We start from the raw sequence: 18,931 nt of genomic DNA on the forward strand, positions 1-18,931 counted from the left end.
GCCACAGCAGGATATCAAGATTCCTCACAGAAGTCCACAGATACGGGATCCCCTTTGTTAAGGTTTTGGTTTGTAGTGAGCACATGTTAATCCATTTAGCATATCTACATTAAAATGATGAAAGAGAAAAGTAGGAAAAGAAATAGAAAAGCTAAGAAATGCTAACATATGTTTTCAACTTTGACATGCAGCCAATGTTTTTCCCTAGTGTAACAGGAGGAGCTGTGCTTTAAATGGGCATAACAATACAGACTTAGAACTTTATCTCAAGCCCATCTCTGAAAATTTCTGGAGAAACTGAAGGGCTTGGTCTTAAAACCTTGGCAGATTAGGAGGGTTTGCTGTATTACGTAAGTGTAGCATCCTTGGTCTGTGAGGGAAGTCTGAAAATGGCTCACACAGAAACAGAGCAACTGGGGGACACAGTTTCATATTAAGCTCTCACAAACAGTCTGTAAAGCAGACTGGTGATTATAGTGATTCTCTCAAAATATAAAACAGAATGCAACATTTCTTAACCAGAATTAGGGTAATATAAGAAAATGTAGTAGTATATGACTCAACATTCTCTGGAGTTCTCTGAGGGTTCATAAAAGGATATTATTGTGTCCACTCTTTAAATCAGAAAATGGAGAAAAGAAAGTGAAATGTTCTTTCCTGTGCTGAGACCACCTTTGAAAACAAAAAATGCATACCCCAGTAGATCTTATTGGAAAACATCCTCACACACCCAAAAAGATTTGAGAGATCATGGTTTCATTTTTCTGTTCTTCATTAGGAGAGAAGTGGAATTTAATTTTTCAAAAGTATAATTTATTTTTTTTTTAAAGTATAAATAGGATACACAAACTTTACCAGAATATATACTAACACAAGGTCTGGAGCTTTTACATGAGGATACGGAGATATCAATTCAGACCCTCCACTTGACTGATTTAAAGCAAAGACTGTCTCCTACATAGAATCACAGAATGCTTTGGGTTGGAAGGGACCTTTAAAGGTCATCTAGTCCAACCCCCCTGCCATGGGCAGGGACATCTTCCATTAGACCAGGTTGCTCAATGCCCTGTCCAATCTGACCTTGGACATTTCGAAGGATGGGGCATCCACAATTTCTCTGGGTATGCTGTTCCAGTGTCTCACCATCCCTTATAGTAAAGAATTTCTTCCTTATATCTAACCTAAATCAACCTTTTAATTTAAAACTGTAACCTCTTGTCCTATCACTACAGGCCCGGGTAAAAAGGCTTCCTCTATCTTTCCTATAAAATCCCTTTAATTATTGAAACATCACAATAAGGTCTCCCTGAAGCCTTCTTTTCTCCAGACTAAACCACCCCAGTGTGAGTGCCATAAGCAATTGCTTTTTTGTGAGGTAGACCAACTTCTTCTTACTCCTGCTGGTGCTTTCTGAATCTGTGCTCTCCCTGCCTCCCCTTGCTTCCCCCAAGAAAATTTCATTGAAATCAGGTTGTTCCTATTTTTTTTACAGACAACACTGCCATCTACTCACTACCTCTATTCTTTGCTATACTGCCTACATAGAATTAAAATCGTTCAAGATTTATTTCCTTCTTTACTTAAAATAAACATACCTTTATACATGTTTAGGCTGAATAAGGTTCTGAACTTTCATAAAAGGTTCCTAGCATTTGAAGGTATGTAGCCTCAACTAAGTCTGAAACACATTGTATTAGGATTTCTTTGGTAGCACCTGTGAAAAGCATAGGTATAACTGAAGACCTCATAAGCAGGCAATGAATAATAATGGGTTGACAGTAAGTTCAAAGAGCCTCAACTACAGGTGATAAAGCACAGAAGATGAAAGCATGGAATATGGAAGGAGCTTATTTTGACTACCGGAATCCTCAAAGTTAGTGAACTAACAGATAGCAATAGTCTTTTGGCCTGCAGACTGAATAACTATGTTGTGCAGATTCACAAGATACAACAACTGTGATATCATGTTGATGATACTTTTATGAAGGTACTTTTTAGACACTGTTTCATTTTCAAGGGATGGGAAGCCAGAGTTAGTATTATGCTTATTTAAAAGGTGACCTTGCTCCAACAGAAACAGCAAGAAATAGAACTGATACAAATATAAAATATTCCTTGGTTAATTTGTTGTTTTTACAAATAATTTATTTCTTCTCCATCTCATCAAAGGTTAAAATCTAGTGGAAGAAGGTTTCCTAATGGCTGTGTGAGTGACACCAGCATTTGCAGTATATTAGAGATTTTTCCTAGATGTATAAGAAATCTTGAGTAGGGTGGAGGTTTCTGATGCCTCTCAATGTGTGAAAACTAAGCAATTTTCTCTTTCATTCAAAGTATCTCTCTCCTGCATGGTCATGAGCAGGAACTGAACTCAGCGAGAGTTAATCTATTTGCTCACCAGTTTCCCGAAGCTCCTTCAGTGCTTCCACTGTGACAAATTCCCTTAACTTGTCCCTGTTTGGACTGACTTGGAAGGGACAGACAGAATGGCAGAAGCTTTGTTTTTGAAGAAAAGCAATTTACAGAGGAAATTTCATGCAGAACAAGACAGGACTTCAGTGTAACACGGTATGCAATAGTGAATAGAAAAGAATACTGCACAATATTTTCAGCTGCACAACAAAAATTTCATAAACACTAATGGCAGTATCACTTAATGGGCAGGTCCCTAAACATGATTACATTCTGACAATGCATTGTTCAGGCTGATCCATCTGGGAGTAATATTCCAAGTTGTCCTCTAGGGACTTGGTCTTTTTAAAACATATGACTTTACTTCTTTGGCATAATAGAAATTTCTGCAGGGATACTGATTACATGGGAAGTAGAGAAAGTTTTCCTAGAAATTAGCCAGAACACAAGGAATGAATTCCCACAGAAACAAAGAACAAGCACAACCTTGCCTCAAAACTTTTTATCCTTCCTTAGAAGTGTGAATGCCTCAGGAAACCTGTTCCACAACAGAACACAATACTGGACATGTTTCTCTGCATATGTGATAAGTGATCAATTCATATCCAAAAGATATTACAATATTGCTTTGTGAAGGACAGCATTAAAAGTGACGGAGAACAACATCTAGCAAGCAATCAACATGTCCACTATAAAACAATTAGTGTTTTGTGTTTGCAAACCCTATTGCTTACTAGATAAGAGTGTGTACTATGATCCAAATTTAGAAAAGTCTCTAAACACCCCCTGATTAAGAATTTCAGTGTACGTTCTACTGTTTTCCTGTTTCAACCTTTGTAACAGGAAACAGCTTATTAAAAAAAAAAATTAAAATCATGCATTAGAATGACCGATCCTGACTAGAGATCAGGAAGGACTCTGAGCATAGTATTGTTACTAAAGATTTTTTTTCTAGTGGCTTTTGAAGAACATTACACCAGAACTTACTTTTCAACTATTAAAATGGAATACAATGAATTCATATTGGCATTAGGCAGCTGCACTTTGATGTCATGAAATTTTTGTGCTACAGCAATTATGTCTTGTATTACCTGTCAGCTTGCTCTAACACAGTCTGCTCTAAGAAGTCATGCTTTGAACAGATCACATGTACGTCATGTTGATTTTGTAGAATTCCTTCCTTGCAATACTGATCTATGAAAATTAGCTAAACTCCTTTAAAATTGTATTGAAGCTTAGACCATATCCACTGCTGCCCGCTTGTCATACTTCTCTGTGGAGGGCTAAGCATAGCAACAGATACCTTGATACAGGCATCTACACCTGTGGATAAGAGTGAGCTGTGCTTGCCTTCAGACCGCTGTGCTCTCAAGTCCTTGCCTACTGAGATCCGATCTCAGCTGGCAGTCTCCCACAGTTTATCCATGCTTCCTATCCAGTCATTATTAGAAGTGGCAGATAAAAGTCACCTATACTATTCTGAGATTAACAGTATCATATAAATGTTCTGCTTCCTTGGTCTATTACATTTGTGAAACACACATATAAGCCCATTCGGCCAGATGCCCATGTTTTTCTAAGAGATGTGTTTGCACACATAAAAGGACTGATTGTGCTTGGTTTTGTCTGATGAAAAATAGATAAGGTGGACTATCCAGACCACACTGCTTTTCATACATCTGCACAGAAGGGAGAAATGAAGGAATGCACAGCTTTTCCCAATGCAATACTGTTGCTGCTGCTATTCAGCTCCCTGTAAATGGGGCAGAAAAATCCTGGGTTCATGTCCCTCTGTCTGGCACAAAGCTCAGAAATCGTGTGCTTCTCCTCTCTGACCCAATCCTCACTTACAACTGAGTTTACAGCCATTACCAACATCTAGTAAGTTTTGTATTCTGGGTCAGAAAACTCTCAGAAATAGGTTATGTTATTCTAAAAAAAAAAAAAAAAAAATCCTTCTTTAGACACTTCCAGAAACCCACAACCTAATTACGCCTTCACACAATTTTCATGAAGATGGTGGTATTACATCTGTCTTATAAAAACAAGACATTAATCAGTTTGTGCTCTGCTTTATTTTATTACATACATCTTTATACTTAATTATTGAAAAGTAAAGATCTGGCTATCATTTGGCATGTGTCTTTCATCCATGACAGCAATCACATAAAGGTTGAAAACATAAAAATCTACATGTATAGTTCCCTAATAGCCAGACCACTGAAAAGAGCTGGAAAGGAAGCAGTACTGAAATGAAAACATTTAAGTCTCATTTACTCTATCTGCTTTTATGTGGTGAAATCTTTGATATTCTTCTGAAGACCGATGTAAATAGATAGCTCACAGAAACAATTCATTCCTAGATACAACAAGATGCTGTTTAGGTTATTTATATCAGACTATATGAAAAATTCAGTCATTCAAAAAAATAAGCATATTTTTAAAATAAAAAAAATTGATGCAAAAACATTTGATGTATTTGTGATGATAATGTATAGACTATCACTAAAATGAAAATATGTGCTATTACATTTAATAATAAATTTCAAGAGACAAGATTTTTTCATTCATATTAATTGTATACAATACTATTATATTTTTTAAAAAATACTGCTTTTATATATAAAACTTGCAATACCAAGTCCAGCCTTTTTTAACTATTAAGTTAATAGGAGACCAAGAGCAGTCCCATGTTCTTCTGTATTGCCATTAACATATGCTTATTAAAGCTTCACAAAAGTGGAACAACAGAATACCACTGGTTTGAAACTTGTAGTCATAAGAGTAAATGTAACAACAAATTAAACAAACAAATGGATGCATACATAAATACATAGATAAGAAAAGGAATGCCTTTGGCTTAATCTGGAGGGAACTTTCTAAATCTGATAGATAAGAAATATATATCCCTACATTTTGGGATCTTTACACCAGAAACTGAAGTAGAAAATCCAAGCTGTGTTATTTATTTGTGCGGCAAGTTTCCTAAATGAAAAAGGACTGAGCAAGAAGAAACCAACCAAGAATAGCTTGTGCTTTTCTCAAATACCTGACTCACAATCCTCTTGGTCCCTGCACTGAAATAATGGAGGCTACTCACTACCTCATGGAGATACAGTCAGTTTGTATACAATTTCTTAAAGCAATGATTTAGAGGGATTTATGGCCAGAGAAAGTAGCTTTGAGATCTAATCACTAAGGTAGAAAAACCTAGACTCCCTGGAAGCAGAGGCTTAAATTCTGGCAGGCTCACCTCATCCTTTCATCTTTCAGAGGTAGATTAAATTCTGTGTAGCTTAGCATATAGGGGTCCTCCACAGGACTTTTAAAAGATGAAGCCCTATCTCCTCTAAGTGTTGTTAAATACAACATCTTTTCTCTCTCTTCCCCCCCGCCCGCCCCCCACCTTAGAAATAAGTCCTAGCAACCTGAAATCATTTTTCTAAGGATATTTCTCTTCTCCAGGCACCTCCCTATCTTCTTGTCTTGAAGGTTTTGAAGTTTTATTTCCTTGATTCTCTATTTTAGTATAAGTGATAGACACTCTCCTGTAGAATTGTTCCACTCCACAGGCAGCAATAGCAGAAATCAGGGCCCAGAAGAATACAGGCATTTCTTCCCAGTTCAGGATTTGCTCTTTAAATTTCTTTAAATTGCCAAAGACTAATCAGACTCACTGAAACAACTGAAATAAAATTTAAAACTATCTTTAAAAAGAGGAATAAACCTCAGCAAATATCCCACTAGTTATTGACTGTCTCCAATAAATCCCTATGTGTCCTGAGAAGTGGTCCAAGCAAATTAATGACAGCAGCTACTACAGAGTTTGAGCTTAAATTTTTAGAGCTAAAACTGTTGATATGTATTACAAGTAGTAACGATTGTACATGTGTGCACTAGGGATCTAATTTATGCATTTAATGACATCTAATGGATTATACAACCCTATATATTTTTGGTAGTTACTTGGTTCAATTTGTCCCAAAGGCCTCTTCAGCAATTACAGATAGCCAAAAAATTGCTAATAGAACCCCTGTTAATGCAAAACATGTTGGATAGAGAGAAAAAAGAATGTATGGTCCGGTAGTCCTCAGGTTTCTGAGTTTTCCGCAGTTAAAAAGAAGAGCAATAAGAAAATTGATTTGTCGGTACTTTAAATCTTTCTTAACCATGACTGGATTTTAGGTATATAATCCAAACAGTCCCAAAAAGACAGATGCATAAAGATAATGGATAATAATAATTAGTCAACCTTGGCTGCTATTTAGAGGAAAAGGAATCACTAGGAATGGATGCAGTGTGAAGAAAGCAGAAATGCAGCTCATCAAAGATGCACTGGTTTGGGCAAACAAAAGACCAGAAACTAAGAGCCCACATCCTCTCAACATACACCAGGCAATACTTGGTATACAAGGCAACTTATTTTCCGTGGAGAGAAAATAAAACAATACAGTATATCACAGCCAATCTTCAACCTGATGTTCCCCATATGAAAAAAAGAAGACTGACACGAAACACCTGCTGTTTCTTTCCTCAGAGACCTTTAAGTACACCTAGTTCTTATTAACCACACAATGTCCACTAATGTTTCAGAAGGGAAGATATACTTTTAAAAATTATTCAGAGTAACACAGCCTGAAGATCTGGCTCAGTACTTTTGAAGACAGATATTATATCCATTTAATACAAATGTCACTGACAAATTGTATGTCAAAATGTTGCTTCTCAAGTTTTCTTTTACAAGTCAGTCAAACTGGTAAATGCCAGCTGATGAGCAGCCCAATACATGTTTTTTAGGCCACTTGAGCCTCCAGCTGTTCAAAACACTTTGCATAGTCACACCAGGGCTGCAGCAACCTTAGATGAGATGGTATAGGAGTGGTGCCTAGAGATCACCTGAAAATCAGAAATCAGACTGAAAAGTCCTCTCTTGCAAGCTGTGTTGCCTGCAGCTCTGTCACCTAGCGATTATGTAGGAAATGGGAAATGATCACACACAAGAGTTTGAGACCCTCGTCATCAGACCCCATAGATGTCACAGAGCAGTGGAAAAATCTGTGACGCAAATGCTAAAAAGCGAGCACAAAGACAAACAGAAACAAAGCTTGAAAACGCTTGGGCAGACTGCAGAGGACATTTGGGTTACTGACTCCGAGTCCTTGTCACCATACCACAGAAAGCTCTGCTCTCAGTTCTACAGCTTCTCTATCAATCTTTCCCCAGCGCCACAATACCTTGCTGTGGGCATCCCTTGGGCCACTGTGTGACACTGCAAATTTATTGTGCTGTTGTTGAAAATACTTTTCACTTCACTTTAAGGTAAGAATCAAAGCAAAAACAACAATTATTTTAATTAACTAAATGACTCCTTTAATTAATTAACTTTGAGAAAAGTTTGAAATTGAAGAATCATAGTGAATCATTCATTCTACATTTAGGACACAACCATTCATAAGCTCCATTCCTTAGTGTCAGTCTGCCAGCATAGTCAACCTGTTAATATAAATTAACATAAGGGATGGAATATCTTCCACAAAAAATAGAGGCACACTATTAATTTCTTCTTTTCTATTAATCACTCTAAGTGATAAGTTTTATGAACTTGCCAACAAAGTAACTACAAGTTGCAGTGAATGTGATTCTAACTCTTTTCTCATGCACACTGTATCAGTGCATGCTTCAAGACCAAGTTAGGGCAATCTTTCATTTTCACTTGCTCAACACAGTTCTCATCTCACAAATGTGAGATGAGATTGTTGTTCAGAGCAATGTAACTAGAACAACAGACCAGGCAAGGTGTTATCATATGTACAGAAGGTTGAAAATATTTTTAATGAAACTTTTGGACATTTTGGAATGAAAAGATTTTCCTTTACACATTAACTGTCCATTTGAAAGCTGATTTTACTTATAAATTACATTGAAACAACAGTTTTGGTGGACTTGCAACTTTGTTCTCTGATTCCTCTTCTGAATAAAACATATGAATCTAGTGCCTTGCTGTCATTCAGAGCATGCCTGGGTGGCAGCTGTGTGTGTATGAAGACAGAGCGCATGATAAAGTGCACAACTAGTCAAATGGACAAATTTGCAAATTCAGAACAAAGACTCATTTTAAAGTCTTTCAGTTCATTAAAGAAAACTCCAGGTACCTCACAGATTTAGCTATGCACCTCTACATATAGACCTCTACAACTACATATAGACATTTCAGCAAAATCCTAAGATTATATCACTAGGATAATGAGTAAAGGTTCCTCCTTAAAGTCCTTGCACATGAGGCGTTATAGGGAGAATGTGACCATCACCTCGCGTACTGTGGGTCTGGAGAGGAGCAGGCAACACGAGAGACTCAGATGCAGTGAGAGCTGGGGAAGGGGACAGAGGGACTACTGCCTTCCCAACCCATCTCTCCAGTGTTTGGTACCAACCTGAATTTCTCCAAGGGCTTTTGTTTCTTTGTTATGATCAAGCAGTCAGCCCTGAGAGTAGGACCTGAACTATCTTAGCACGCTGAGTTTTAGTTGGTGATACAAGCATACATTTACCTACAGAAAGATGGACTTGCACAACAAAGTTGCACAACACTTTCAGATTCTTAATGAGGAACTAGCTTTTTATTCAGCCTACAACAAACCATCCCATCCAGAGAGCAAAGCAAACTATGTGGTGATATATGCCTATACATTTATTAAAATAATAAAATTATTCTCTATTAACTATAAAGTTGGTAGAAAGAGATAAGAGAGAAGAAAGAAAAAAATAATTAATCATGGTGTAAATTAATTGCATAATGAAAACTATTTTTGAATGAATTTCATAAAATCATAGAATAGTTTGGGTTGGAAGGGACCTTTACAGGTCATCTAGTCCAAGCCCTCTGTAATGAGCAGGGACATCTTCAACTAGATCAGGTTGCTCAAAGCCCCGTCCAACCTGACCCTGAACACTTCCAGGGATAGAGCATCTACCACATCTCCGGGCAACCTGTTCTAGTGTTTCACCACCCTCACGTTAAAAATTCTCTTCCTTGTATCTAGTTTGCATGTACCCTCTTTTAGTTTAAAACCATTACCCCTTGTTGTATTGCTACAGGCCCTACTAAAAAGTGTGTCCCCATCTTTCTTATAATCCCCCTTTAAGTACTGGAAGGCTGCTATAAGATCCTCCTGGAGCCTTCTCTTCTCCAGGCTGAACAACCCCAACTCTCTCAGCCTGTCCTCATAAGGGAGGTGCTTCAGCCCCCTCATCATCTTTGTGGCCTCCTCTGGACACGCTCAAGCAGGTCCATGTCCTTCTTATGTTGAGGGTCCCAGAGTTGGATGCAGTACTTCAGGTGGGGTCACACCAGAGTGGAGTAGAGGGGGAGAATCCATCAATCTGCTGGCCACACTTCTCTTGATGCAGCCCAGGATACGGTTGGCTTTCTGGGCTGCAATTGCACATTCCTGGCTCATAGCCAGTTTTCCATCCAATTTGGAGAAAGTTAAAAACAATACAGAAAAACTCAGATCAATTCCTACTTGCCACAGTATAGTAAATTTGGTATTTCATTACAGAGTTCATTACCTCTATTATTTAATCACATGGTGATTGTTTATAGTAGGAACAAAAGCCAGTTTTAAAATGCAGACAAATAATACTGGGGAAAAAAAAAAAAAAATCTTATAAAGCAGAAAGGAAAAAGAAATGTTTCCTAAGGATATACAGTGAACCTGTAAACTTATTTAAGACTTAATGAAAATCTTAGAAAATATACTGAAGAAGTAATTTCTTTAGATTTTTGTGACTAAGTCTTCTTGCTTTTTACATAAAACTTTCAGGTTCTAAGTCAACAGAAAACATGTCTAAGCTTTGATATTTTGTACTACCTTTTTCCCCCCTCAAGGTTTACTCAGTCTAACATAAAACTCTCAGGTCAACAAAGTTTTTATTCAATACAGCATTAGTTTTAATTACTATTGCCTTTTGAAAAAAAAGCAACCATTTTATAAATTAGGGGATCATTTGTGCATGGCTTCTTTCTTTTTTATATTTCAATATTGTTAATATTTAGCTATAAAGAAATTAATTGATATGTTTCATATCAAAGCTTGTTTTAGGCTTTAAATGGGGATTAATTTGAAGTTAGTGGCTGGTTTAAAGCTGATTCTAAAGTAAGAATAAGTATTGCATATGGGATAGGCCTGTTTCTATTATACAACCTGTTAAAACAGGCTTATAAGTGACTAGACTATTTCTACAGACTATATCCGTAAGCTTATACGTGCTTAGACTATTTCTACAGAAACCCATATTGCAAAGCTGTCAATATTAGAGGAGCTCAGCACTACAGATTTACTGCCTTCCATGCTGTTAAGAACGATAACTTGATTTAGCTCAGTCTGTACGGTCTCTTGTCACGGGGTGAATAAGGAAGGCGGAATAAATCATTCTTACAATTAAATAGTTCACTGAGGTTTTCCAATATTTTCCTAGTCACCCTCTCCTGAAAGTCATATTATCTCCATATGACTTAGAGTGGAATATCCTATCAGGTTCCCATATGAAACTGAATAGGCATAAATTTATAGCAAGAAAAGAAAGGAAACCATATGTATACCAGCAAATCACACATACACACATGCCTAAACACGTATGACCTTAAATCTGTAGATACACAAAATATATACACACACATGTATGCATATATGTATGTACGTACAGCATCTCCTCTCTGCTTCCAAGCTACATATATAAAGTAGGGAGACTAATGGATTCTCTTGCTTGTGTTGAAGCCCCTGCTCAAGAGTTACCCTGCAAGCACCCTGGAAGAAGTAAGCTGCATGGTTTGAACAAGCAGACTCTAAAATATTCCAACAGAAGAAAGCTTCACACTCCATGGTTTCGATATAAAAATTCAGTCTGGTTGAGAGTCTCGGTTCCAGTATGAGTTTAGTTAAACTGAACATGCATGAGACAGAGGTGGTAATCTGTTGTACACTGACTCTCAGAGGGTTAGTCACCAGGAATAAAGCAGTGAGAAATGAAGGAGGGTAGGCAAATAAAACTACAGTGATCTACTGAACAGAACGGCTTGGAACACAAAATGGGAAGGAATTACTTCTGTTATAATTACAATACTTTTAATTATATATATTCAATGAAAAATAAACTATTAGAGAGAGAGTAAAATACTTCCAATTAATGGAAGTAATGTAATGTTCAAACTTAAATGAAGTATTTTTCCCTTGAGGATTTTACTGTACTATTTTATTTAGTTTAATGTAATTTAAATTATAAACAGAATGGTTTTGTAAGCCCCCAGAGAAATGTATTTTATTTATAATGTATTTCCTTTGAAGTGGTTATGGAAATCATGCTCTTCCTGAAGTCTGTATCTTGCATACCACCTACTGCTGCAAACTAGTCAGTCCTCACAAGTCAAACATGATCAACCTGGTGAAGTATGTGACAAGAAAACCCAATATTTTTTTTAAAATGCCAGAGGAAATAGAAATTTGTAATTATGAAAACAGTCTTCCTTCCAAAAAGAGGTATTGAAAGATCTTTGTTGATAAAAGTTATGTTTTTTCAGAAGGAATGGAACTCAGCCATAATCACTCCACTTGAGTTTTTAATTCATGTAATGAAAGAAGAATTTATACTATACCCTAGAGGGAGTTTCATTTGAGAGTAATTAAATTTTGTATCCTTAAATTTAAATACATAAATATTTCTGTTCTTCATTTAAATACAAATCCTTAAAAAAAATAATTCTAGTACAGAAAGTACACTTTCTTGCGGGATGCAAATTACAAATGACCAGTTTATGACACCTTTTTCCTCCATGTAATTAAAATAATCTATTTATGAATAAATAAGCAACTATGAATAAATAAACTGAACCCAGTCTATGTACTCACCTCACCATCAAGAGCTACTGCATAGACTCAGTTAAATAACTAGAGACAAAGGGGAAGTTGTCTCTAGGAAATGACTTTTGGCCATCAATCATCTTTTTAAAGCATAATAGTACTCTATCCTCATGGATAAACCATTAGCTCAACATGCCAGCCGTAGATATACAATGGTCTAAGCTGTGATGCTTCTGAAGTAATGTCAAGCCAAGCCACTTCAAAGGGAGTAGGCAAGTAAGCACTGTAAAATTTGGCTGATTGTGTAACTGCTTACAGCATGAACTCATGACAGCCATAGTCACAAATTACATATGCTTTGAATTGGTTATTCTTTCTGCAAAGCTACTCTTCTGCTCTAACCTACTACCAAATCTATGAATAAATAAATAAAAATTAAAAAAATAGATAAATAAATAAAAACACACATTCTCATTAGCTTTGGATTAAGATCTTGATTAATTTTTTAAGGGATAATGTATAGGAGCAAGTATTTCTGTCACTACTCTATAAAACAAACATTAATGCTCTGGAGTTAAACTTCTGATTGAGTTAGTAGACTTTATCAATACCACAAAGTTTCAGGTAGATATTTAAATGCAGAAAAAATATTTTAAGCACATTTATGACTATACAAAACAAATATGAATGAATTTTAACACATTGTTTTTTTTTTTTTATATACTGCTGTACAAACCTTCTAAGAAAGGACATTTCCTCTGTCTCTTCTTAGATCAGACATTATCTAGTTCACACTTGAAAGTTACACCAATTGTGTTAGAATTTACACTTTGTATTAGAAAGCCGACCTGCACCAGAACCTTCACAGACATCTATACTTTGCTAAAAGCTATTAAAGCACAAGTGTTTCTTGTGTTAAATGACAAACGTAGGTCATAGTGACCATTACCCTTGCATCTGAGGAAAGATTTTAAGATTCTGACAGCCCAAACAGGCCTAGCTAATGTACTTTTGCTAAGCAAAATGATGCTGCTCCTTTTGGCTCATATAATGTGTTCAGATGAACTGACAGTTCTGTTCAATGTGCTGCACATTTGTGTGTATTAAAGCACATTATTTTATTATTTCTTTATATATACAATGCCTTAAGAGGCAGCATGACAGTGTAGTGTAAATCTAAAGCAATCCATTAGATTTATTTGCATGAATGGCTTTGTTGTTGTTAATTTAGTATCAGAAAAAAAAATAAAATTCTGTCTTTCTGAAAACTTTTTTATTATATCTCTTGTAGACGGATTACATGGTTTGGTGCTTTAACCATTTATTTTTTGCTCATTCTTTCCTCACTGTCACATCAGACTCTAGGTGCAAATAATACATATTTGTACAAGGAGATATGGACTGTAACAAAATTTTCAGAAGTTAATTATTTAAATTCAGATATTTTCTTTGTTACTTTCCTTTTAGGCTAAAACTGAATACAATTCATTTCCAGTTCCTTTGGGGTACGATGAATTTTGGCACCAATTAAAAAATTTCCTGCCAAGGAATAGTTGTGCCACTGATACCTACAGAAAAGACAGTAGTCTCCTCAGACTCGATATTGTCTCCAGCATAATAAATGTCTTTTGGGATTGCTTTCCTGCTCATCAATTACAACTAGGGCAGGTTTTGGATACTTACAACAGGGAACATGAATCTCTTCTTCAATCTAGAGCTAGCAACCCACTTATGAATTGTGACAATTTAAATTTGACTACTAAACCAGAAAATGTATGTGTTTTCAGTACTTTATTCATAGAAAATCTGTCATCTGAAAAAAAAAAAAAAACAAAACCCAAACCCAAACCCTCAACCTTTCACCTTACACAAAATACCTGAAAAAACATCTAAGTAAAGCTGGAATATAGTCAACACAACATGAAAGGCAAAACCAACTGTAACTGAATATGGCCAGCTGTGTAACAGTGTGCAAGATACCACTGTCCTAATTGCAGGATATGAAAGCAGGGGTAAACATTGTGTCGGGATTCATCTGAGATAACTGTTTTTAGCATTGAAGCCATAAAGATTCAGCCAGTGTGCTACGAAAGTGCTTTCCTGAGATGACTTGGTTAGAAGCTTTCTCCAGACAGAACTGAGTGACTGAAATCTCAAGACACCCCAGAAGCAACCACAATAAACTGTCAGTACCACAGTCCCTAAAGCAAGTATGTGAGTGAGGAGAGCTTTTTTTCTGTGTAAGGAGAATGTGCCAGCATGTGTGATTACAGGCCATCTAAACCACAGCTATGTATCCATGTTTACAGTTCATTTCCACAAAATTACAAATGCAAACCAAGGTGGAAGTTTTACAGAAATGTGTAAGGAATGTAAGAGAAACACCAGCTATAAGACAGACATAAACACTGCAGCCTACCAATTCATGTGAATTATTTTAAATGCCACCGCAACTGAGACATAAAACAGCATAACATACAAGGGAGAAAGCATTCAAGTGATAATGAATGCTGGCAGTTTAGTCAGAACAATTTACTTCTTTGTCTAGGTTCACTCTCACAGAGGGAAATGACTTGTTGAAACTAAACCCAGCTAGCCTATCAAAACCAGAAGGGAAAACACACTTTTGAAGAAATTGAATTTAACTTGTTAGATTCTCACCTCTACTATAGCAAGACTGAATTATTCTGCAGGGAAATCCTGGAGGTGAAATATCAGCTACATTTTTTTTTGTGTCTGAAACTTATAGAAAACTTGAAGGTTTGTGCAGAAGCTCAAGATGATCAACAGGAATAACCTGAAGGCATCTTTCTTCTGATTACCAGTATCACCACACTGCTCTACTCTTCTTAAGACAAGCACAGAGGTTCATTCATGTAAACCTGTTCAGCCTAGCTCTTACCCTGACTAATTCTTATTCTGCTAGCTGTGCAGTTGTAATAACAGGAAGTTCCAGGTCTGCCAACTGCTTGAGAATTTAATCAATTTCTCTGCCAGGTTTGGTGCCTAAACTGAAATTTGCACCACTGCAGCTGCTATTAAAGTTAGTTCAGGTACACCTATGGGAATGACAGGTATCACAGTGTTCCCATCACTCACAGAACTTAAAACAGATGTGTCAAGGAGACCAAACGCATATGATGGTCTACAGTTGTGTGTCGATGATAAAACACGTCGCAAAGTTGGAGGGCCTTAATAAATGATTTTGTAGTCCATAAATTCCAAAAGATCCTGACTCCGCAAAGTGAGCACTGTTGCCAAAAATCAGCTGTTTCCCGATATGTTGAATACTTGGAAAGATATAATGTGAATATCTATGTTTCTTTGAATTTTACCTACATGGTCCAGTGAGGAACATCAAAGCAGCTGGTTGGATCAGGCACTGTGTAGTTCTGCAAACTCCTCTTTTGGAAACAAAACTGGTAGTGTGTCAGCATGTAGGCTGTGAACAAAACAGGAGATGGAAGAAAAATTATTAAAATAGATTATAGACACATGGGGCAGGACAGACATAAAAGCCAAAAGTCCTCCTTTGGACCAAGAGAAGACAAAAGCTATTAACACTTCTAGCTTCTTTTTCTTTTTCTTTTTTAAATCTTAGAGACCTAGCTGAAAATAGAACAACTCAAGCATGCACGTATCACAGATCTGGAGCAGTGGCAATAAGATGGTACTGACAAGCCTTTGGGCTGCTCACATCTAACCCCAAAGGGCTGTGTATGATCACAGTATTTTCAGATGATTTTTCAAACCCAGTGACTAAATTGGAGTGAAGATAACAATTTCTTCAAGACAGCACAAATAAGTCTGCAGCTGAATCAGCAAGGGAGCCTGGCTGGCTTGTGCCTGGAAATTGGCACCTCCAGGCACAGAGATGGGATGCTGAGCCTGCCCAGACCACAGAAGCAACTCTACACAGGGGCAGAACTAAAAACTGGGCTCTCCTTTTCTTCCCCAAATTATGCAGTCTCTCAAGCTAACCAATTTAGAAAGCTGGTTTGGAATATTGATTTTCATGTAAAAAAATGTAATACTAGAAAAATAAAACCCCTAATGTATTCCATACCTTATATTTTCAGCTGCATTTAATATATTGTTGCTTTTAAAAGTTCACACAACTACAGAGGAAGCAAAAATATCAATAATTAAAACCTAAACAACATACTTTCCTCTGCAAAAGTTGTAAATTCCTGAAGTCAGAAGCATAGGAGGAGGATTAGCCACTGACTACGATGTTCCATTTCATTAAATGTAATTAGTGTCGAGTGAACCCTGTGCCATTATTATCTCACTTATTGCAGGCCACTGCAGCGTAATGCTTCAAGACCCCTTTGAATAACTTAAACACAGAAGAGTGATTCTGAATCAACAGATGCTCCATGTGTTTACCCAGTGTCTCAGCCTTTACCAGCATGCCAAGGGATTTCACTCCCAGGTGTTATAAAAAGGAGGCAGCAGACCAGAAAGAACAGACTGGCTATGCTGGATGCTCAGTTTCTCAGGAGAAAAACCACAAACCAAAACAAGAACAACAAGGCTGAGAATATTAACAAACAAAACTGAGACTATATTCCAGTTCATTTTCAGAATGGAAGAAAATACACGTTTACTACCCATGTACATTGCTGCACGTCAACACAGCACTTCTAACACAGCTCTGATATACCATTAATCACGAAGGTCTCTCCCTCCTCTGGCAAAACACTGTCCTGGAAGACAGCCATTCCTTTCACTAATGCTGCACAGCCAAGAAGCACAATGCGTTAGAGTGGAAATGAATCTGAACACACGCTCACACCAAATGAAGACAAGAGAGGCTGTATTTGCGAGAATGAGTGGAAAGGAAGCAGATCAGATGAAATACGGCCAGAAAAGAAGGAATACGCGTTATTTGTCTTACAAACAGTGCCATGCAGTTCTTAACTGGAAGGAGCCTGGGCACATCAGTGTGGCAAACCCTTTCATAAGAGCAAGCTTTGATACCCTCTCAGCCCAGATCAACATTTAGATGAGAGACAATCACTCCAAACCCACTTCCTGAAGCATTTCTTTTCCTAGGCATTTCTTTGCCGAGCCATTACACCGCTACTCAGATGCTCTGTTTCTGCCACTGCTCCCAGATAGACAACGCACAGGAAGTGCAGCACAAGGAAATGCGTCTGCACTGAAGGTCACCAAAGCAAAGGAAGCAAAATTGCCTCAGAAAGAGGCAAGGAGCAGTCAGGCAGCTCACGTGCATCATTTAACCGCCTCCCACCTGGAAAGGGCTTCCACTCTGGAAAGTGACACAGAAGCTCTGTAAGGACATTATGGAGTCTTTGGTGGGAGAACTCCACCTTTTAGCTCAGGAAGGATGGTTCCAGACTTTTCAAAACAGCAGCTCTGGTTTCAGTACTTCACTCCAGTGATGCATCAGTGAATCCACACCTTACTAATTCACTCATCTATTAAAACTACAATTTGCACAGCATGTACCAATTATTGTTTAACAGAGGTCCTTAAAGGTCCTTGGTGAAACTGACATACTGTCACCCATGAAACAACAGTGAGAATTACACTTAAAAACACTTAAAACACTTCAAAAGTTAATTGTTCAGTTATTTTTATACTGAAAGTATAAAGGATGAAAAGCATGTCTCATTCACACTATCAATGTGGAAAAATAATTTTTAAAAATCTGCTTCATGACCAAAGCCAGTTTTAAGTCACTGCAGTTTTAAGACTGCAAAACAATTGAAAAGGGAAGCGTCTTTTTAGTTAGTTGAGCCTCCTTTTAGCTGAGGAATTAGTTTCTGGCAATTAAAACTGGAATTTTAATAATGGTTAATAATTTCTCTCTTATCAAGTTATTATGTTTTTAGCTAGCAATAAACTAATTCATTATTAAGCTATTTTCAATAAAGAAATTTCTTCCCAGTAATTTTCTACTATACTTTAATTTCATGCCATTGCTATCAAGAATCCAGTTTTACTCCCCTAATAACACAGGTTGTGACTCAGAGTTTTGGAATTCATTGCCCTAATTTACAGTAAACTAAGCCTCCTCAGATAAGCTTGTGCTGTTTGTATATTCAGCTACAAAGCTAATAAACTCTACTCTTTATGAAAAGCAATCAAAACCAGTTGACAATTCAGCTTGTGCAGAACATCAAGGTCCATTTGAAGTAATGACGTCAAAGTTTTATCCCCACACATCTTTCCACCTTGGTTCAATTTGATTCTATTAGAAAAGGAACAAGGCTGTTATTTGGCAAAAAGCATCTGGAGGTAGATGCTTATAGTTAATGTGAGGGTGGTCCTGTAACAGACATCACAAACCACAGTTGCTAACACCTTAAATACCTGGGATAAAATCAGGGAAGATGGAAACCTGGTTGATTTGTATTTTACACCTGGGAAACAATGGTTTGAACCATTCTTCTCTGCTGATACAGTCATTAGTCCTTTATTCTTTCTGGGACACTTGTCCAAAAGCAAGACCTTCCGAAAACCCCACCCCAGTTACCAGCCTGAGTCCTGGTCTTATTTAAGCCAACATCAGCCACCTCCAACCCCAACTGCTAGAAAATTTCATTTGTGGGGTGCTTCTAGGCATGGGCACTTGATCTGTGCTATTAAACTGTGAGATCAGTCATTGCAGGATTTCAGCTTAGGCATGGTTT

At 37.1% G+C, this 18,931-nt stretch overlaps 1 protein-coding gene across 2 annotated transcripts in view; it reads right to left on the minus strand.

Annotated features, from left to right (window-relative positions):
- The window catches only part of CHRM3 (cholinergic receptor muscarinic 3), a 290,559-nt gene that overhangs the window by 114,056 nt on the left and 157,572 nt on the right, over nucleotides 1-18,931 (minus strand). For both annotated transcript variants that reach the window (XM_074820666.1, XM_074820668.1), the window contains one exon: nucleotides 15,609-15,711. In XM_074820666.1, the coding sequence (XP_074676767.1) occupies nucleotides 15,609-15,706 (98 nt within the window). In that variant the 5' untranslated portion in view covers nucleotides 15,707-15,711. The remainder of the gene's footprint in view (nucleotides 1-15,608; nucleotides 15,712-18,931) is intronic.

This window comes from Strix aluco, chromosome 3 (assembly GCF_031877795.1).
Source record: "Strix aluco isolate bStrAlu1 chromosome 3, bStrAlu1.hap1, whole genome shotgun sequence".
Lineage (NCBI taxonomy): Eukaryota > Metazoa > Chordata > Aves > Strigiformes > Strigidae > Strix > Strix aluco.